General features: G+C 35.3%; 3 protein-coding genes and 1 long non-coding RNA gene across 4 annotated transcripts; 2 read left to right on the top strand and 2 right to left on the bottom strand.

The window, feature by feature from the left end:
• The first annotated feature begins 293 nt into the window (after positions 1–293).
• On the top strand, positions 294–6,978 carry LOC117927364 (protein TPX2-like). The gene is made up of 18 exons (XM_034846868.1): positions 294–630; positions 1,018–1,173; positions 1,498–1,575; positions 2,092–2,245; positions 2,619–2,727; positions 3,290–3,340; positions 4,039–4,136; positions 4,242–4,317; positions 4,402–4,464; positions 4,597–4,680; positions 4,853–4,911; positions 5,416–5,494; positions 5,580–5,645; positions 5,729–5,791; positions 5,947–6,024; positions 6,113–6,157; positions 6,245–6,351; positions 6,453–6,978. The coding sequence occupies exons 1-18, from the start codon at positions 450–452 to the stop codon at positions 6,469–6,471; spliced, it is 1,566 nt and encodes a 521-aa protein (XP_034702759.1). The 5' UTR covers positions 294–449; the 3' UTR covers positions 6,472–6,978.
• Positions 6,979–11,672: 4,694 nt separating this feature from the next.
• LOC117907084 lies at positions 11,673–12,769 on the bottom strand. The gene is made up of 2 exons (XR_004649941.1): positions 12,636–12,769; positions 11,673–12,165 (listed from the first exon to the last, which is right to left on the bottom strand). It is a non-coding gene; the product is annotated as an uncharacterized LOC117907084 (long non-coding RNA).
• A 2,727-nt stretch (positions 12,770–15,496) lies between these two features.
• On the top strand, positions 15,497–17,381 carry LOC117930645. Its single transcript, XM_034851281.1, has 7 exons — positions 15,497–15,709; positions 15,815–15,901; positions 16,033–16,221; positions 16,313–16,480; positions 16,617–16,670; positions 16,750–16,828; positions 16,966–17,381. The coding sequence occupies exons 1-7, from the start codon at positions 15,497–15,499 to the stop codon at positions 17,379–17,381; spliced, it is 1,206 nt and encodes a 401-aa protein (XP_034707172.1).
• Positions 17,382–17,518: 137 nt separating this feature from the next.
• LOC117929287 (guard cell S-type anion channel SLAC1) lies at positions 17,519–20,328 on the bottom strand. Its single transcript, XM_034849564.1, has 3 exons — positions 19,802–20,328; positions 18,487–19,292; positions 17,519–18,079 (listed from the first exon to the last, which is right to left on the bottom strand). Exons 1-3 carry the CDS (start codon positions 20,282–20,284, stop codon positions 17,707–17,709), a joined length of 1,662 nt encoding a protein of 553 aa, XP_034705455.1. The 5' UTR covers positions 20,285–20,328; the 3' UTR covers positions 17,519–17,706.
• Between the last annotated feature and the right edge of the window lie 1,131 nt (positions 20,329–21,459).

Genomic DNA, 21,459 nt, shown 5'->3' on the forward strand with positions numbered 1-21,459 from the left:
ATTTTGCAGAGCGACAAGGGCAAAACCCGAAATCCGCCGAAATTTCAGACTCCGACAGAATTTCGCAACCCGAAACAGAGCCCAAACCCCGATAACCCTGTTCCTCGAGTAAAAGACAAAGAAATTATATAATGTTTTCCGAAGTTGACGATCTCATCCCTCACCGCTACATTTAAATTTTAAAGCCTGTAGGAGCCCTAGCCTGCCAGTATGCCAAAAAATAGGGGCATATTCGGAATAAAATTTTCAACAGCCCTATCCTCCCATTGCATTAATCGGTCGGACCCACGAATTCAAAAAAATTTTGGATCGTTAAACCCTGCGAGAAATCCAGTTCCCATTTTCAGGATTTTAAGGAGGGTTTTGAGAATCAGATTCAGAGAAGCAGAGAGAGAGAGAGCGGCGGCATAAATTAATGTGCTTCTCTTCTGTCTGAAACGGCGTCGCACATGGGAGGTATGGATGAAGAAATGGTAGATGAGATTGCAGAGCCGTTTGTGGCGGTGGAAATCGATCTCGATTACGAGTTCGACGCTGTGCGCTACTTTGATTTCAGTCGTGACGAGTCGCCGGCGGAGGCGCGTCAGGCCGAGCTTTGGTTTGAGTCCGCAAAGAGTTATCCTCCTTCTCGTAAGTGTCTCAAAACTAAAGCCCTAGAGTTTCTTCAAATTTGTTTGTAAGCTTTGACTTTTTTATATATATTTTGGTATGTATTTGTTGTTTGATTGATTTGTAAAACTTTTTTTTTTTTTTTTTTTTTTCACTCATTGTTTTGAATTCCTAATTGTTTCTGTTAGTTAGAGTTAATGGAAACACAAAGTTTTGATTCAGTGAATATGGTCACCGGGAAAATGTGAAACAAAGGCTCATGAAATCTTCAAGAACTGGTTGATGGAACATTTTGTGGTGTACTTTGTGAATTTTCTAGATTTGCTCCTGTTTTTCTCTTTCTTTCTATCAACTCTGATGACTAATGGGGTTATATTTCCTTTTCTTGGGTCATCTTCTCTGTTTCAGCTTTTGTAGCAAAGTTGGTTTTGAGGGAGGATATCCTCTTGGGAAATGTTAACACCTCTCCAAAATCAAAAGACATGGAGATCGCGGTGGTACCTGACAGTGACTCTGCTGTTGCCCTGGGCCAAGAGATTTTTACAACGGATGCAAATAACAGAGGTATAATTTAACATGGTTTAAACATCATTAAACCCTTTTTTTGGGACTTCATTTCTCTAGTTGTATACTCTACAATATTGGTAATGTGGCCTTTTCTTAATATGTGCAAGTTTGTTTCTTGAACTTTCTCTCCCTCTCTTGAATTGAATTACAGATTTTTAATTTTAAGAATCTTTGTTATGCTATGGTTTTGAATGCATCCATGATGATGTTGACTTGAATGAATATGATTTATTCGAGTTGCATGCTTAGTGCAGACCGATGTTTAGGGAGACGTACTCAATGCTTATATATTGACAATATTTTTGTAATTTTTTCTTCTAGACTGTGGTGGAACGATCACCAATTTACAGAGTGGCTACCTACAAAATGTCCATAGTCAAGCACAAGAATCAATCTCAGGTATTTCAGTTAGTTACCTTGATGAAAGTAAGAACTGATGCTTTCTGCATAGATGGTGGTTTTTTTCCAAGGGTTTAGAAAATGTATCAGCAATTTATAATTATTCCTTGAAGTGAACCATGCTTTATTTTCTTGAACATTAAATTTTCAATGGTAATTTTGTTCTTATCATTGTGCCCTTGAGGCCTAGCTCAAGTGGTAAAGGAATGGGATGGGGATGGTTTGTGGGAGGTTCCAGGTTCAAGTCCCAATGGGGACAAAACTTACCAATAAAAAAGAAGAAGAAAAGAATTAAAAATGTTCTTGTTGTTGTTGTTGTTACTATAACTCGCAGTTCATTCCATCCAATCTAGAGTTTGAACTGCTTGTATTTTATCAAATCTCTGCACCGTATTTTTCTTTCATTGAAAGAGATTTACTCGCTAACTATTTGCACTTCCCATGGTTCAATGGTGTTGAATGATTATGTTCTGATTCTCTAATATTTTTACATGCCTATTTCATTGTTCATTGTAGGATTGATATTTTACAATCACATGTTGAATGATAATCCAAAAGCTAAAACTAAGTCTACTGTCAAGTCCGTTCTGCCAAGAAGCTCAACTTTGATGAAACCGACAGCAAGTCAGCTGGCGAAGCAGAACCGACCCCATCAAGTTGGTAGTTTCAGGTGATTATTAGACAGGTTTATTTTTCCTAGTTGGCTTACTATTGTGCCATCATTTCTTCTGAGAGTGATGTGTAAGAAATCTTAGTCTAATGGTGATGGATAAAATCTCAACATTTTCTTTTGTCCCTTTTGTTATGCAATTTCTTCAAGGCAGTAGTTTGAGTTCCTTCTCTTGAATTACAATTTTTTTTTCTGAAACAGTGTTTATTATATTGAAGTATTTTTCTGCAAAAATGAGTGATCTTGACCTTCTATTCCTTAATTCAGAAGGGGGTATATATGTGGCAAAATATGGGAACCCAATATCACTGGGATTTTATTTTTTTTGCTGGCCTTTTTGTTTTTCTAATTACTTAATACTGCCAATTGTTAGATTCCAGACGCTATTGGCTCAAAATAATGAGAGAGGCTGCATTAATTCTTCTGGGGTTGAAAGTCAAGCTGCCAAGAGGCAGAAACTAGAGGGAGGCCACTTGTTTAAGGTCCTTAATTTGTTTTTCCCTGTTCTTGTTCCTTTAATTTGCTTATATTTTGGTGAACTTGTACAGAAGTTTTATATATTGAATATGCTGAATTCTTTAATGAGCTTCTCCTAAGAAACTTGTTTAATTGATGGAATACTCCTGTCTACAATGTTTCACCTGCTAATTATGAATTACTATATAAATACATGCTATTCAAATTTTCCTAACATTTTGCAGTTCAGTTTGACCACATTATTGGTTTATTAGCTCTCTTCTATATGAGAACAACATAGATATACTATCTAACCATTTTCTTGGTGGGTACTTCTCGGACCCTAATCTTAATGTGTTGGTTTTGGGTAAGTTGGGTAGTCAGGCAACTAGGTGGTGGCTATTGACATTTCATACTTCCAATTTAGAGGCGCACAAATACAAGCAGAACATATAAGTTGATTGGTGCTAGTAATTAGAAGAATAAATTATTTTAAAGTCTCATGATTATTGTTTAGAAATCCCCTTTTGAAGAACAGCTTATATAAAAGGAATCCACTCAAGTGTATCTATATGCTCTGTCTAACAGGTAGCTGATACAAAGGAACAAACAAATTTGGTTCATAAGGTGCCTAAGAAGGTATGTTAGCTAATGCAGGATGCCTGGACTTGCCTTCAATTTATATTTCATTTTTCTCCTATGCATTTGATTGTTCATCCCTCGCATAGTACTTAATAGTTTTTGCTCCATTTCCTTTCATTTTTATAATAATTATATTTCATACTTTTTTATCAAGATCCAAATGATGCTCACAAAATGTTGCATCCATAAAATGTATAGACTTATTGTTGCATCTCTAGACCTAGAAAAATATCAAAATTGTATCTGAAAACAAAAACTGATAATTTTATACTCTTCAATCCAAAATTTTCTGTTTCTTTCCCACCGTGCTTTGATTAGAAGAATTAGATTGTTCCACCTATTCAAGAATAGATTTATTTTCTTTTTCTTTTTTCTTTTTAATTAATTTTAAATTTATTTATTTTTTAATTTTGGCTATTGAGGCACATTTGATAGGACCTTTTTGGTCCATAAGTTGCAATATTTGGGAAGAAGTATAACTTTGGGTTTGTAGATACGATTTTCTCACCATTTGGATTTGTTTGATGCATAAATTCATAAAGTGGTTTCCCTTTCAATCGTTAGAAGAGTGGATTTTTAGAGGTGGGTTGGGGTTTGAAGGCTGTCGTGGTGCAGGGATATTCATGTTGTGGGATTTTATGCAGGAACTTACATTTTAGCATGATAAGGTTTTCAATACTTGATGCTTTTTGCAGGATGCCACCATTGATGGAAACTCCATGCAGGCTCGGCTGAAGCTTACTATTCCAAGAGAGCCAAATCTTGAGACAGCATACAGGACACAAAGAATGAGGTGAACTTTTGACAGATTGATGTTACTATTCTGACCATATCTTGAGACAGAAAACATAGGTTGCCTAACAGGTTGCAGGGCACAAATTCTATGTTCCAATTGCAGGTCTAAGCATCATACAGAAGTAGACCAAGTGGCATTGAATGTGCATAGATTCAAAGCACGCCCATTAAACAGAAAAGTTTGTATTTGCATTCAAGAAAATGTGCTTCTTTATAAATCTTCTGTTTCCTTTCCTCTCGATATTTATACTTGTAAGTTGCAGATTCTTGAGGCTCCTTCATTACCACTACCAAAAAAGAGCACTCCACGCTTGCCAGAGTTTCAAGTGAGCCCTAACAATCTTTCTTGTCCACTGACGAAAATCTCTCTTTTGTACAAGTATAGATGATGGCTTTTGGGAAACAGGTGTCTTGCATACTGTTCACGCATCTGATTACACTTGCACATTGCTTCTCAGGAATTTCACCTGAAGACTTCGGAGAGGGCTAGGCAACACACAACTGGTTCATCTTCCTCACTTCATTGCAATGACCCTGATAAGGTTATTCATTAACTTTTTCTTTTTTAATTTTATTTAGATTACCACATGAAGTGGTAGATCAATTGTTAATCTGTGACACTGATATTCAGGACTATGATTTTACCCTATTTTACTATATTTGGTTTTTCTTTTGTGCTATCATTTCTAGGGAACTGAACTTCTGTCATTGCAGGGCTTGCAGAAACCTAGTACTAACTCTGTTCCAGAAAATGGGAACAAAGATTTGAGAAGGTGACTATCTGAGGACCATTTTTCCAACTTCAAATTCAAACATGTAGACATAGTCTATCTGTGATGGTTTTGTTTCCTTTGTCGGTCTTTTGTATTTCTCTGTTTTCCTGTGGTACTTCTATTAGTTGTTCTCCAAATTTGTTTACTGGTAATCTGTTGCTTCTCATCTTTTTTTCTTTCCATACAAGCTGCAAAATTTCTTATTCAGGCTCAACCATTCAGATGCTTGACTAGGTTTATTTCTAGGCATGTGTAATTGGATCAAGAAACAAAATCCATCTACACAAAAATTTAGTTTTACTTCTTTGGCAAAAAGTTTCATGATTGATGTCTTCAGAGTAGGCTCTTATTAATTATTAGGTTTTGGTGATCAATAGAAGCCTTGTTAGAGCAGTTATTAAAGTCCAATCTATTACTTCGGAATCCAATCTCAATTTACATTTGATATTGTCTTCAGAGTACTATTTTCATTCAATAATAGTGGTTACTTTGAAAATTCTTCAGACCAAACACCACAGATGCTCCAAAGCAGGATGCATGTGAAACAGTGCGCACCTTTAAAGCTCGTCCTCTTAATAAGAAGGTAAGAAATTGTTAATATAGATCTTATTGTTGCAATTACAATATTTGAAATTACCGATGTGGAGCTATTTCATGTCTGTATACAGATATTTTCAAGCAAAGGAGATATTGGTGTTTTCCGTAATAGCAAGCGGGAAACTACTGTGCCATTGGTAATAACTGGTTGTACCATTTCTACTTGCTAATATTTGTTAGCTACTGTTTTGAATAATATCATGTTTTAACTTCACTACAGGAATTTAATTTCCAGACAGAGAAGAGGGCTCAGCATAATCCACCAATAGAACTTTTCAATAAGGTAAACCTTAAACAAATATATTTTAGTTCTACTGTAATAATTTTCTTTCCCCTGTTTCCAAAATCTACAGTTGAATATAGGCATAAAGTTTCTTGCTTTGTCACTATAAGGTTGTCCACAACTCACCCTCTTCCACCCATTTGGCTGAATGACAGCTTTCCCTGACATCTGAACTTCAACAGAAAAATGATTCTCAGTTCAAAGTGCCTCAACCTACCTGTGTATCTACAAAGGTTCTTCTCATCTATTGAATGATGTCTTTTGCTATGCATTCTGATATTTCTCAAGTACTTTATTGAATTATTTGTTGTATGGCATAAGGGCTCAAAAGAGAATAGATTGGGTTTTTCCCAACCGGAAAATGAGGTAAGCATGTCATCTTTTATGAAGAACCAATTGTATGCAAATTTATGTTATTATTATTATTCCATTGAAGAGGCTTTCCACCTGTAGATAGCATATCTGGTGAAAGACAAACTGCCCCAGTCCAGGGGAGTTCAGATTCAATGTGGAAGCAATGGAGGCATCAACGAAATCAATACTAAATCTGGGATAAGCAGGTAGTGTAACTCTAAACAGGATTATTCTTTTTGTTCGACATTCTACATTCAAGACATAGGATTGATCTTTTCTTCGGAACTCAACCATGAAATTGCTGCAGGAGTTTGGGCATCCGCTGACTGTAAAAAGAGAGCTAATCGTCTAAAATGGTGGTCTGCTTTAGTCATCAGAGTTTAGATTTTTTCTGATAGCTGGAAGACTGATGAATAAATACTCTTATTATTGATGGTGGCATGATAATTCAGAAATGCCAAGCTTCTGTATACAAGATCCATTGAAGCCTACATCTTACCTTAAAAATCTTTCCTTTTTATTTTTTCTCGATGGTTGGGGTCTTGAGGGTTTGGTGGGCGGGTGGAAGACTGATCTTCTGACAGGAGTTAGACTGACTTGTTTCATGTTTCTCAAGATTTGTGAGTCTCAGTTAATTCCCCAATAAAAATGTGAGTGCCAGTGTTGTACAGCCTCGAGGCCTCTTCCCTTCAAAACCATCTTCCCACCATCTTGTAGCATCAACAACACATGTAATGGTTACATCTAAGAAATGTATACAAAAACATTTACATTTCCATGAAGCTCTCTCCCTTGGTGACATTTCAATTGAAATTTCTATGCATTATTTCCTGCATTTGATTCTTGGCCAGTTTGCTGCACGCATGAGCTGAATTACTAGCCACTTTGCTACAAACTAAAATTTATTAATAGCTAAGTATAAATGAAGGGTCCTACTACAGTATCTACAAAATAATAGGACCAATCACTCTGTGTCATATACGTATTATATATTTTAGGTTCCATTGTTTTGCATCCAATTTCTTCGGTTATTTTGTGTACCTTGATTCCATTCTTTTGTACTTGGTTTTATTTATTTAACTTGATCCTATTTGTTTATACCCTCGGTCGAGATTTTGGGAGGTTAATGGGTACTTCGTGTTGATATAACAAATGTGGAAATCAACATCTTCCATCAACCTATGATGATGCTAAGTATAACAAATGTCTTAACATTTTGTGATATTGGACAACTAATCTTCACTTCATGCTCTCTACAATATTGAGCCTTGGCCTTATCTTCCTTGCTGATCCAATTTCTTCAGTTTAATGCATCCCAAGTCTCTTTCTGAATTTTTCCCTCTCAACATTCTCTAGAATTTTTTTCAGGCAATGCACTCCTTTGAATTTTTCTCTCAAGACACTGTTTTTATCCCCAAAATATTCCCTACCTTTTACATTCCACAGCCTCCTTTTGTTTCCACCCGTAATTTCCTCTTATTTAAATTGTTTTTAAGGATATTTGACTTTTTTTTTAAAATATATTTTTTCTACAATTTCATTTTTATTTTTTGTAATTTTGACAAATTTTTAATCTTTTTCTACCATTTCAATTTTGTTTTTGTTTTTTTTTCCATTTCTTTTCTTCTATTTTGTTATCGTTTTTACTATTATTCACTTTATTATTTATAATTTAATAATTTAATATTAATATAAATAATATTTTCATTATTTTTAATAATAATAACAATTTGTGATAATGATGATAACAAAATATTAATATAAATACTATTACTATATTTTTAATAATAAGTAATTTTTTTCAATAATGCATCAAATTTTCTTCTTTTCTATAACACACCAAGCAACCCTAAACCATATAGACTGCTTCACATAATTCATTTTGAAAACTTATATTTATATTTATATTTTTAATATATAGAAATAAAAATGCAAGTCTTAATATTTATAAAAAAAAAAATAGGTTATTATTATTATTATTATTTTGAAGATAAACTTAAAAATGGAAGGAAAAAAATTATCCTTTTGACTTAAAATTTTAGTTTTTATCTATCAATTGATTTGTAAAGACTTAAATAAACTAATAGGAAAATTAAAATCTTTTAATTGACTTTTAAGATATAATTTAAAATTAATTGAAACATAATTCTTTTTTTCGTCTTATTTAAATTATTAAGAAAATAATATATTCTTTTGTTTGAGTAAAATTTAATTTTTTATTAGTTAATTCATGTAGATGTAAAATTTAAATTTAAAATTATATAAAAAAAAAATTATTTGACAATAATTAATGTGACATGTTTTCCAAATAGAAAATGACAATAATTAAGTGCATTCACTCTGTGTATTCACCATTTTTTTTTAAAACAAAATCAAATATACATATGATCCATCTAAAACCTTAATCTTATTTCTTTTTTATTTTCCCTTCCCTTCCCTTCCCTTCAGCTTCTTAAATAAATAATAAAAAAATAAAATTTTGAAGATCAAGACAATGAGAGAAGGGAAACAAGGGAAAACAAGAGAGAAAAAGAATCTAAGGAGATAATTCCTTAAAGAATTCTTTCAAAGCTAATAATTTTTTAAATAATTTTTAAAAAATGTTTAAAACAAATAATTCAAATTTAAATAGTCTAAAGCAAATAATGAAAAGCCTCTAAGTTATAATGATTTTACATAATTCCGATGCATGCCATATAGTCACCTTAACAAAGACCTACTAAATGAAGGGTACATAAATTAGCATATATCAAGAACTAGCATTAGCTTAAAATTCCAATTCGCAAAGATAAATTTTATTTCAAATAAACAAATTTTTTTTTTATTTTTTTTTTCATTTTCAAAGAAGCGTATAAGACATTTGAAGAAAATGTATTAAGAAGTAATGTCTAGGGAAATTCAAATTTATGAATTTGATTTTAAATAAATGAGTTCATATGTTCTATTTTTTTTAAAAATAATAATAATAAAAACATCAAAAAAAAAAATTTCCCATTTACAAATACAAAAGATAATAGTTTAATTTCTTAACGAGACGATTTTCATATGCTAAAGTTTTTGGAAATGGTTTAATGAACATTGACTTTCCATTTAAACAGTTTTTTTTTTTTCTTTTTTTGTTTACAAAAAGTCTTTATAAAAGACAATTTTTAGATATATTTTTATTAAAATATTTGTTATATTAAAAAACTGGGACGTACTTGGGATTAATTCCCATGAGCAAGCCCTATGTAGAATTAATTCTCTTATTAATCCTAACTAACATTGGATTTGTCCCTAGACTAATCCTATTGACCAGCTCTAAATTAATGAATCTCTTATTTGCAGAACTACCATCGAATCCCCATGGCATGCTAGAACTTCATAGTCATGGAGAACTCATTTTCCTTTTCTACTTGTTTTTTTTTTTTTTTTCTTCTTATTAAGGTTTTGTCATTAGAATGATCATCTTACATACTTCAGGATTTGTGTTTTCAGGAAGAAAGAATGGGAAAAAGGGAAGAACCATGAATGCTGAGGCAGCAGCAGGCAGCCATGGGTGCTGAGTCGACAGTGATATCACCCATTGAGCAAGATTATATGACCAGTTACTTAACTAAGCATATACATAACACAAATGTATTAAATTTTATAGAAAAAACAAATTGCAGCATATAGCCCTGAATCAGTCCAAAAATCAAAATATTTATGTTTTGAATTAAAGCTAGTTCCTACCTATTTCCTTAATATATATGAGATAAGCATGCATTTATTTCGCTGATCGAAAAGCAAAGCGTACGTGCATATAGACAAGACTCCCAGTAAAAGGTCGAGAAATGCCAAATCACAAGCAAGTAAAGACAAGAAGGTGAATTATAACGCTGGTCTTTATTCAAAAAGTTACCCTAATTACCAGGCTTATTACAAGGCTTTTTTTTTTTCTGAAAAAAAGGAAAAACTTCATGCTTGCTAGATGGATACACAGTCGCCCTTGCATGTCCGCAAGACCTCCTCTCTAAACGAGAAAAGGGTCATCTTCTCCAGTTCTATACCGAAAACCCCGAATTCCAGATGCATCAAGGTACCTCAGTAGTGGAGCTCTTGCTATATCAATTGGCCTTAGTGTTGCAGATCGAACGCAAATTCCGCACCAAATTAGACTGTATGCCATCATGGCGAGAAGTATCGCTGCAACGAATGCGATGCACAGTATATTTGTGGCTTCCCCGTGATCAACCATGGTTGGAAACACCCTGAATGGAAACCGCTACACACAGGAATTAATTCCTAATAATAGAAATATCATAAAAGTACTCGTTATGATAATAAATATTGTTCAAATACAAAGAGATATGCCCATTAATTTGATGAAATCTGAGGTCCTCTTATTTATATTTAAAATTAAATGAAATGAAACTCAAAAAAAAAAAAAAAAAAAAAAAATTCACTAAACTGCAGGTTTTGATCCCCAGATTTTGGTATCCATGAATTTCTGAAGGGCAATTCACAGGCCAAAGCTGGCTCGAGATGAACCGTAACATTCAACTTCATGTTTTGAAGGACTGACAGAAAATAGAGAAAGGGCAAGGAGACGCTTACATAAAAACAAGCTACCATACATCACACAAGAGAGAAGAAGAAGAAAATGAAGATGATATAAGGTTTGTACGTACTCAATTCTGTACTCCAAACAAGTTTACAGTGATGTTGATGACTGAATTTCGTGCTTCCTGAACTCCCAACTCCACCTAAGAAATGGAGCGATGTCACGATATCTGTTTTTCTGAGAACAATGGTCTATGCTTGAGTGATATAAGAGCTGGAAGTGGAGGGTGAGAGTGAAGAGGGTTTGAGTGAATGTCCAAAGTTGTAACACATGTCCTGCTTTCTCGCACGTAATTCAGTAGAAGTGATTTTATTTTTATCATTTTTCACTGGGAGAGTACTCAACCCGCTGGAAACTGAAATATTTCGGTGGCATTTTCATGTCGGATGTAATTAATTTCCGCACCTGCTACTCAGACCAGGTGATTCTCTCGAGTCTCACCTGCTCTTTTCTTTTTCCTTTTCTCTTTTATTTTTGTCACTGTCTGCATGTCGGTTAAGTAGCAATAAATGCGTAGGGAAAAGAATCATGGCTCTCCTATTTTGAAATTTAAAATTCCCGGAAATTGAATTCTCACTGTATGGTATTTGTACCCATTTGCATGCAGCAGTTTCTTGGTTGATGAATTGTGTGGTTCATTTTGGTACCTAACAGATTGAATTATGGCAGACTGCGCTGGTCATGACCATTAAAGATGATATATTGCTCTCATTTTCATTTATATGAGTACATAACAAAAGGGACCCATGAATTTAATTTTATTTAAGAGTATCTAAATGTTGCCATGTTAGCATTTAGAGTCCAAATCACCTCAGTATTACTGCACAGGTGACAGCAGTTTTGCTAGTTGCTCAGGATGCAGTCCATTGCGTTGTTGTGTTTTGGAATTCTACAACTGTATTTCATTATTCAGAACCTAACAGTTGTATGAAGAAATTGAAATTTGAAGAACCCACCACCCAGTAAAAAGGTTTAGAAAAGCCATCCACAAGCAGCCAAAAACAGCCCGGTTAAAAGGCCATATACTACAAGCCCTTAACATATCTGGCGCACATTTTGCCAGTAAAAGGTTCGGAAAAGCTGGATCAAAGCAGCTAAAGACAGCCCAGATCTCAATATTATAACGCTGGATACAAGGGTTTTTTTTCTCCCCAGAAATTATGCTAAATGCATAATCTTTATTGATGTTCATACAACAAACCCTAAACGAGAAAGGGGTCTTCGGTCCCAGCTCGAAAGCGAAAGGGGCGAATGGTAGCCACACCAAGATACCTGAGTAGGGGAGTTCTTGCTGATAAAGCCGGTCTTGGTATAGGAGACGGAAGGCAAACTGCGCACCATATTAGAGTGAATCCCATTACTGCAACTAGTATGGCTGCAGCTATTAGGAAGCAAAATATGTTGACCACTTCTGCATCAAGCACGGCTGGAACACCTGAATCAGAAAGAATCATGTAAAGGAATTGAGTTCCCAGAGTAGCTATAAGATTTTAAAAAATGAAAATGAAGAAAACCCCGACAAAAATACTGTTCGGACATATTAAAGACGCCTATTCATGTTTCATCATTATTCACTGAGTCTCTCTTTTAGGTTTTCAAACAGGTTAGCATGAAAAATTGTTTCTCTAAAAGAGGGCACTGAAACTATAGAATAAGGGTTTTCTTTGGGTTGAAGAAGACTCAAAGACCAACAAGGAGTTGAACATTTCAAAAAGGAAAAAAAAAAAAAAAGAGCATAATTTCCACTTCAAATAGAGAAAGGGCATGAGAGGAGAACCATTCATGGAGAAAAAAATATGAAGAAGCAAGCCAGTAAAAACATGTCACAGTGGCGTGGAGAGAAGAAGAAGAAAAAGAAGAAGAAGAAGAAGAAGAAGATAATGATAAATAGAAGACAAACTCAACTCTCAACTCCAAAGAATCTCCTCATAGTGGAGACTGTTGATGATGGCGGTGCTTCTCGCAACCCTCTCTGGAGAGTAGAAACTGAACAACCCTGAAAAAAAGTCTCAGTACTATGTAGTGGAGTGATGGCGGAAGTGGAAGTGGAAGTGGAAGTAAAATTTTGTAAGGTGCAAACTCGACAGAAGCTCTTTTGCAAGTGACTTCAGTTACCGTATAAATTTCATGTCCTATGTCAATTAATTCTCCCACCTTCCACCCAGGTAAAGGTGCCACTCGCCTCTTGTTTTTCTAATCCTTTTTCTTCCATTCTTTGTCACGATTCTCTTAGTCGGTTGGTGAACAATTAATGCTGAGAGAGAGGAATATTTGAAGGTTTTTGGATGAAGTTGTACGTACAGCTGAAGTCGAGCACTACCCATTTGGTCAATTGTGGGGATTTTTTTTCATTCGACTGCCCATGATATTTTTCTTATTATCCACTCGTCATTTCAATCTATTTTTCATTTCAAGCACCACCCTGCACTATTTCCCAAACAGGCGCAAGTTTTTCTTTTACAAAAAGCAACCCTCCGCCAAATTCTAGTTGGGCATTATCCAAGTCCTGTGGACTCCATTGTTAAGCCTAGTGTTCAAATGGGGAATTAGAATACAAAATTTGAAAAATAAAATTAAATGTCGCTATACTAGTTAGCAAGCCAGCACATAGAGGTGAGGGGCCAAGTCTAAATATAGCAAATGACATTTATGATATTGAGCTTAGGGTGGTTAAGACTAATATCACTTAATGGCCGGCCATGGGTAATAGAGATTTGGAGAAATTTATTTATTTTGATATTAGTTTAATTGGATATGTGTTGTTATATTCGTAATTGGATTTTTGAATTTCGTATGAAAAAGGTAATTTTTTGTTAAGACCTTTTGTTAACTTAATTAATTGCTACTTCAAATAAGTTTTACGTCAAGCCTTAAGCTTCTATGTTTTAGGCTTGGGGTTATGACAAATTCAAAATTCAATGTTAAAGACATCAGACTTGTCAAAATCTCATCCAAGTTTCAATCCATAGGATAAATTGCAATCAAATTCTTAGTGCTGCATGTACGCACACAAACCACAACCCATGATACACAGAGAGAGAGCACAAGTATGGCAAAAACTTTGGCACAATGAGGAAATTATACAGCATTTGAGAATGCACGTATTAATTGGAAACTAACCGAGTTTTGGATATATGGTACCTGAACTTATCAGTGCCACAGTCGTAAATGGAGGCGAGCCTTGCCACTTGAATTTTTCATCAGACGGAGACTCGCAGGTGCCTCGGATGCAGCAATCAATGTTTCCATTTTATCTTCCACTCTCCCCGAACCTTCACCGGAGACGTCCTTGTTTTCATCTCCATCGTCAGCATGGTCATCATCATCATCATGGGCGTCAGAAAGATATATAACACGGCCAATTCTAAAATCAAGTGGAAGACAATCACGAAATTGAGTAGAGAAAGCTTCACCAAAATTCAACAAGCTAAGTCTGAGCCAAGAACTTGCATTTCTCCATGATCACCAACACTGAAACTCATTGATTATTCTCTTGTAATTTTGATTAGATATAGCAACTCATTGATTACTTGGAGACGAAGTCATGCATTAGTGGGAGAAGTAGGGCCCATGGGCACCATGATATTCATTAATTGATGAGTGAAGAAAAGGGTTGATCATATGTCCACAGGCTAACCTGCAACCCATCACTCCCAAGTGAACATCCATTGACTAGAGAGACACGGCTCATCATGTTGCCTATTTTTTTGCATCATTATGCATCAACAAGTTCAGGTTGATTAGAATCGTCTGTGGGTTAAATTCATATTAACTTGTTTGATAAATAGATATATTTTTTGGATCAATTTACGTAATATGATTTTGATTTGAACCGATTCATTTAATAATCCTATTGGATTAACTTAATTATAATTTCAAACTATTTAACACATATTTAACTAATTTTAAATTTGCTTTTGACTCATATATCAATCAAGTTATAAATATGTCTTATTAGAACATTAATCAAATAATTTTATATAAGACTTAACTCTACGTAATTATTAAATAAGGGGATTTGATTATTAAATTAATTAAATAGACATATGCATGTTATTTGTTTAATAATTATGATTTTTTGAGTTTATAATTTTAAATTATTTATTATTTATGTCGTGATTGGATTGACTTATTTAGTAGAATGTTTATTCTTTGACACGGTACAAATATGATTTACCTACCAATAGGAATTGTCACCCACAAAATTTTGGTCATTAGCACATGTAATAATAATGTAAAAAATTAGTTCTTTGATTAATAAACTAGCTTTATGGTTTTGAAACCTATGCCACTAAGCTAGATTTTTAGTTCATTGATATTAGTTGTTTCTAGAAACATTTATAACACCTTGGATGAATCACTTTAATACGTTCCATTTCCACTTATATATATATATATATATATTTTCACAAATAATAATAAATCCTTTATTTTTATTTTATGTTATTACAATAATTTGTGGATTAAAGCTTCTAGTCATACACCACAATATTAAATATAAGCATTGTATTTCAAAATTGAAGTGTTTTAAAGTTAAGGTTTTATCTTAATTAATTATTAATTTCTTTTGTTTTAATATGGCTACTCGTATTAATTAATTTTTGGCCTTGCCTGGGAACTCCATCTCCATTGACTTTATTTTTCTTTATCAGTTCATGCATGTCTGCTTTTCAGTTAGTGGATAGAGCCATATTAAATGCATGCTTATCTCAAATCAAAGGTAAAACAAATGTATCTCCATCTTAAATTATATGTAACCAGCATTAATGGAGCATCGGCAATTTAAATACACACTGGGTTTTCATGCTTGTTCCACTTTGTTAGCCAGGATGAGTCTAAAGGTGACCATTTTAGTTGCTTCTGCTCTGATTCTAATAGGGCAAAGTAGAGGAGAAGGAGCAAAGGCTTTCAGAGATGAAGACTTGGAATTGGAACGGCAACTCAAGCTCCTGAACAAACCACCCGTCAAGAGTATTCAGGTTTTGTTTTTCAAATTAAATTTTAATTTTCTCTTGCAAAAATTTATTTATTAATTTTTAGCATCATAAATGAACTTGACGATCAATTGTAGCATGTATTTTCAGACCCAGGATGGCAGTACTGTTGATTGTATTGATATCAACAAGCAACTTGCATTTGATCACCCATTGCTTCAAAATCATACCATCCAGGTGCCTCTAATCTCTTCTAAATTAATTTCTTCAAGAGTTATTCTCAGTAATGTGCTCGTTTACAAGTCATCTTCTATATAGTCAAGGTGGCACTTCTTAATGTTATGTTTGGCTCCTAAATGTGTGTGCAGATGGAGCCTAGTTCTCTCCCAAAGGGTATGAAACCTGCAAGTGATTTGCCCATCGAACCTGTGAAATTTGAAACAGTTCAATGCCCCCATGGGACGGTACCCGTTCGAAGGACTCGAAAGAAAGATCTGATAGCCGCAAAAACATTATCAACGTCATATGGAGCTCCATCCAACGAGGGAGGATACCATGTGAGTAAAATTAATGTTTTATTTGAATCAATGAACTACCGGTTACTAATACTGTGTGAATTACATAAAGCCCAACATTTTCTGTTATCAGTTCTCAACTGTTAAGACCTTCAGAGACCGGCCTACCAACTTCTATGGAGCCAGATCGTTTATAGAGATTTGGAAACCGAATGTTTCTGCTGACCAATTCAGTTCATCAGAAATGTGGATCAGAAATGCAGATTCAGACCGTCTGAACAGCATACAGCTAGGAATATTTGTTAGTATTAATCTTTGTTCCTCTTTCAATTCACAGTTGTGAAGGCTACCAAGTGCCAACACAATGTATAAATCATGTATTGTCAAGGAATAATTGATAGGTTTCCGCTGATAAATAGTCTGCTCGTCTTCTATAGGTTATCCCATCGTTGTACTCCGACGACAAACCGCGGTTAACTAGTTCTTGGACTGTAAGTTTCAAAACATTATATGCTTTAACACAATGCATTTGATCAACATATTAGTAACAAGCTCAGCATTAACCAACAGGCGGATGGTCATCAAAAAACTGGTTGCTTCAATCTTCTTTGCCCTGGTTTCGTACAAATTACTCGACAATATTATATGGGCATGCCCTTTACTCGCATTTCTACTTATGGTGGATCCATTTATTACGTAAATTCTCTAGTTTTCAAGGTAAGGTCTAATTTACTGGTATATTTGTTTCTTTGCTTTGCTTTTTCTTTTCAATATTTTTACTCCAAGCTTTATGTGGTTTCTCAATGGAAGATCCTGCTAGTGGAAATTGGTGGTTCATAGTACGCAACTCTGAAGGGGTTGTGAATTTTGGGTATTGGCCGGGATCACTATTCAATAATTTGGCGGATCATGCAACAGAATTAGAGTTCGGTGGACAGGTTTACAGCCCTCCAAATCAGCCTTCCCCACAAATGGGCAGCGGACATTTCTATCCTAAAAACGCTTTTAAAACTGCTTCCGTAAGCAATATTGCATTTGTGGATGGATCAAATGTATTAACAGAACCCGAAAATATATCGATGGTACTGACTCCCAACAAGCCAAATTGCTATTATGCAAATTACTGTGAATTTTGGGATGATGTGTTTAGATATAATACCATGTTTGGTGGACCTGGAGGTCCTAATTGTATTGAGTACTAATAAAGCAAACAACTTGATGTTATGAACAATATGGAAGTGTCATCAGCCCTCTTTTCTTCTTCGTTTTCAATTCTATTCTTATCATGAAGTTTGGCGCAATGCTTTTCCTTCAAAGGAATGCCATCTTTATCGGCTTGTAAACAACTGATGCTGGGATTAAATTAATGGAACAAACTGCTAGATATATTCATCATTCCCTGCAATATGATTATCTACAAGAAGTCTGCATTCTGATGTTGCTACAAATGTGAAAGAATTTTAGGTTGACAGCAAGGAACTGTATTAATGAGACAGGATGGTGATAGGGTTGTATATAGTATGGGTCTCAGTGCTCTGCTTCCTTCTGCTCATTCAAACCCTTGTCTGCAGAATTATTTTTGGTTATGGCTGAAACAAAGGACAAAGGAGACTGCTTAGTCCAACGCCTTATATCGTAGGCCTTTTTAAACGGTTTCTTATCCCTGCCATGTTTTCTTTTTGTAATGGCAATCGCGAGGTCATTGGGGAACAAGGTGTGCCAAACAAAGGCATGTAGAAGTGTAGAGACGAACAACACTGAGACCATTGTTGATGACATGAATGAAAGAAATACTGCAAGGCCCTTGCTTAGAACTGAAGGGACCTGCTCTGCATACTTTATGGTTGCCACTGATACTGTTGTCATGGGGAAGGTGTAAGACCACCATGCCACTGAAAACCTGCAAACATGTTGGTCATGTTAAAATGGGCAAGAAAAAATTCCAGGACATGGGCAATCGTCTCAGTGGAGATTAGCTTGTAAATATCGCAAGTCAAGAATGATGAAATTCAGTTATATTACTATAAATTATCCAAGATCAATGGATGCAACATTGAAATATATTTTTGATTAATTCCAAGGGCACTAATTAAGCCAATTGACACTGAATCCACACTAATGAAAATTTTGCCTACTCTCTGAAGAGCCAGATCCAAGCCCAAATTATTGAATGCTTTAGGTTACAAGACTCCTAAACAATAATCACTCTGTTGTAAGTGTAGTTAGACTTTTTCAAATTGGTATGGTAAACTAGGCCACTGAATTAAAGCTTTTGAGGGCTATAGATTTACTAGAGGAAAATCTTACCTAAAGCCCCTGAAGAAGTTGATCCGAACAACCAGTGATATATAGAGAAACAATGCAATGAAGTAGCAAGTCCTCGACAACCCATCAAAGTCACCATATATAGTTTCCCAAGCAATGCTTGCAGCCGACGGCGCTGCAATAAACATGGAATACACAGGGTGAAGCTCCTTAGGCAATGCTTCACTGGTAGGCAACCTCTGATACAATGTGACAAACACCACGAGATAATGCGCAAAGCCAACTGCCCACAAAAACTTAGCAGCTTCCTGCCACCCCACCTTGGATGCTAAAATGGCCCCCACAAAGTTTCCAACTACTGAGAGATGAGAAGATGGATTGGCTACCTTACAGAGACGTCTCTTTCCCCCAGAAAGCCATTGACCATAGATTTTAAGTTCAAGAAAGAAATAAGGTGCCATGAAGATACACCAAATGACAGGGTGAAGGGTTTTAGGAGCAAGAACGGATGGAAGGCTGAGGGCTAGGAACATGCAGACAACCCAAGGGGCAAAGAAGAAGTTGACTCGGACGGGATGAAAGTATTCTCTTTTGACAGCTTCAAAGTAGAACACGCACTTGAGGATGTAGATGAAGGAGACAGAGAGAAGAACTGCTAGGGCTAGAAACCAGAGAGCAAGGTTGATGAAGGGGGTAACATGGAGGAATTTGGTAGCTGGACTTGTTGCAAGGGCACGCCATAGGACGGCTTGGCTGCTAAGGCCTAGACAGATACCGAAGCAACCAATTGGGAATCTAAGTAGGAAGGGCCATTGCTCATCTTTTGGGAGGAGAATGTCTTCAGATTCCTGCACAAAAAATAAAATAAAAATTAGAGCACATGAATGTTGATTAAGGCAAACAGAAGGTCTTCACTCACCCCCCAGATCCTCCTAAATTTTAACATGATCTAGTAAACATGAGCATCTGAGACAGATTGGGTTTCCTCTCTACTTATCTATCCAATTCTTATAATGAAACAAATACCAAAGAAAAAACAAGAAGAATAAAAATAGAATGATATCAGCTTCTATGGTTTGGTCAACCTGATGAAAATGAGAAGAAGCCTAGAAGATTTTTAGAGACTCATTTTTATACCAAAAAGAAGGTGTCTTGATTACTGTTTCTGAGATCTGAAAAGTCTTATTACTAACCTTTAACACTTCTGCATGAATTAGCCATGAAACTAGTACTACTCACATTTTCATATTCAACAACCCAACAAATCATCATTGCAACAAGCAATGGCGCTATGGAAGACAATCCGGAGAGAAATGTAACATTTTACAAGTAGAGTTTGCAAAGATCAGTATATTACCTTGACTTGGTCTAGTTCAGGCCCTCTAAGAGCAGCAAAGTATCTCCCCGCAGGAACAGAGTCATCAACTCCCGAACCATCATTTTTCTGACAATCCAACTCACTTTCCCTTCTCAAAGGTAATGAGGAATTCTGCTTAGTGAGAGAGGACTTTGTCATGAAGATACTGAAGTCTCCTTTTCTTCCATCCCCACCAACTCGGTTAGTAGCACCAAAACCTCCAAAGCTTCTTCCACTTCTCCTGAGAACACGCCTCTCATCTTTGGCTTTAGACTCTCTATTAAGCACTGAAAACCCAGTCTCTAACGAGACCTGCCTGCTGAAACTCCTTTGGGATCTCTTCATGTCCCGAAACTTATTGGGCCTTTTTGGTGGCTTCTCCCCTTTATCCGCCGTCGTTCCTTCCTTTTCTTCAGGGAGGACTTCATGGATATCTACAAAATGAGTCTCAAGAGAGCTTGGAGAAGTCGGTCTTCTGTCCATGCTTGCTTCTTCAAAGGCTCAACAAACTAAACCCAAGTTCAGAGTCCTTCAGCTTGTCCTCGTCCTTGGTTTTTTTTATACCCTATATATGATAGTTTTACATGGTGTATGCGTGTGAATAAAGGGTCACGAGAAGAGGGAGAACAAGCTGCACTTGTTTAGGTGGTGGTGGTTGTTTGATAGAAGAAATGGGAGCCACTACTTTCTATAGAAAGGGTGGGTCTTTCATCTTTCGAGGGACATGCATCTCGTGAGAGCAAATAAAAAATATTTGTGGCTTAGGGGCTTCCTAGTATTAGGAACTGAGTGATCAGCTTGGAAGAAGATGAGAGCTTTCAGCATTTAATTTCACGAGTTCAGAAGGGAAGAACTCAAATGTTAAGACAGGGTTACATGTAACCATGTAAGCAACAAAGCGAGTATCAATAGATGTCAACTTGTAGTCATGTTTGTTTTGCCAAAAGAAAGTCTCGGGTCACTTTTTTATCACACTAATTATCTGAAACAAGTGATGAACTCAGGCCATTCATCCTTCTGTAAAGAACACTACTTGTCGAAAGAAATTGGAAGGCCCTTATTTAAGCAATCTAATAAAACCATCAAATTTTCTACTGGCTATATATATGCATATAAAATTGGCAATGAGTGATTAGGTTAAAAGACTAAAATAATCGTTAAGCTCTTCCACACATTATAGGCCTCAGATTAGTCAAATCCTAGGATTTCATGTAACTTAAGGCCATATAGGTTTAACAATATAGCTACTACTTTGACTTGAATGGTGTTAATTTTTTTAGAGGCCCTTTTTTTTTTTTTCACACTTCTCCCAATAAATATACCTCCCAGTGGGATTGGGGTAGCTTTATTTTTTTGGACTTAAACATGAAGTCAATAAATTGAGGGAAGAAAACAAAACTCTTAACACTATTTTAAACTACTTTTGATATAGACTTGAGATATTTATTTAAGCCAATAAGGTGTATCAAATTTATTTGGACTTAATTCTAACAATAGCAATTATAAGTATGTGGAAAAATAGAGATATTATGTTATCCCATATTGCTATTGCATAATAATTTTAGTTGAATGTGAAAGTTTTAGGTTATGTTTAATTTTAAAAAAAAAGAAGAGAAAATACAAAGGATATGAAATGGAGGAGAAAAGTAAAAGAAAAA

Source organism: Vitis riparia, chromosome 2 (assembly GCF_004353265.1).
Source record: "Vitis riparia cultivar Riparia Gloire de Montpellier isolate 1030 chromosome 2, EGFV_Vit.rip_1.0, whole genome shotgun sequence".
In the NCBI taxonomy this organism is placed as follows: Eukaryota; Viridiplantae; Streptophyta; class Magnoliopsida; order Vitales; family Vitaceae; genus Vitis; species Vitis riparia.

Excerpts from the sequence above, each read along its gene's own strand:
- LOC117927364 (XM_034846868.1), top strand. The coding sequence starts at position 450 with ATGGGAGGTATGGATGAAGAAATGGTAGATGAGATTGCAGAGCCGTTT. Across the intron at positions 5,646-5,728 it reads GGGAAACTACTGTGCCATTG|GAATTTAATTTCCAGACAGA; the intron begins GTAATAACTGGT and ends ACTTCACTACAG. Across the intron at positions 5,792-5,946 it reads CAATAGAACTTTTCAATAAG|CTTTCCCTGACATCTGAACT; the intron begins GTAAACCTTAAA and ends GCTGAATGACAG.
- LOC117930645 (XM_034851281.1), top strand. The coding sequence starts at position 15,497 with ATGGAGCATCGGCAATTTAAATACACACTGGGTTTTCATGCTTGTTCC. Across the intron at positions 16,222-16,312 it reads CCAACGAGGGAGGATACCAT|TTCTCAACTGTTAAGACCTT; the intron begins GTGAGTAAAATT and ends TTCTGTTATCAG. Across the intron at positions 16,671-16,749 it reads GGTTAACTAGTTCTTGGACT|GCGGATGGTCATCAAAAAAC; the intron begins GTAAGTTTCAAA and ends ATTAACCAACAG.
- LOC117929287 (XM_034849564.1), bottom strand. The coding sequence starts at position 20,284 with ATGGACAGAAGACCGACTTCTCCAAGCTCTCTTGAGACTCATTTTGTA. Across the intron at positions 19,293-19,801 it reads CTGAACTAGACCAAGTCAAG|GAATCTGAAGACATTCTCCT; the intron begins GTAATATACTGA and ends TTTTTTGTGCAG. Across the intron at positions 18,080-18,486 it reads AACTTCTTCAGGGGCTTTAG|GTTTTCAGTGGCATGGTGGT; the intron begins GTAAGATTTTCC and ends ACATGTTTGCAG.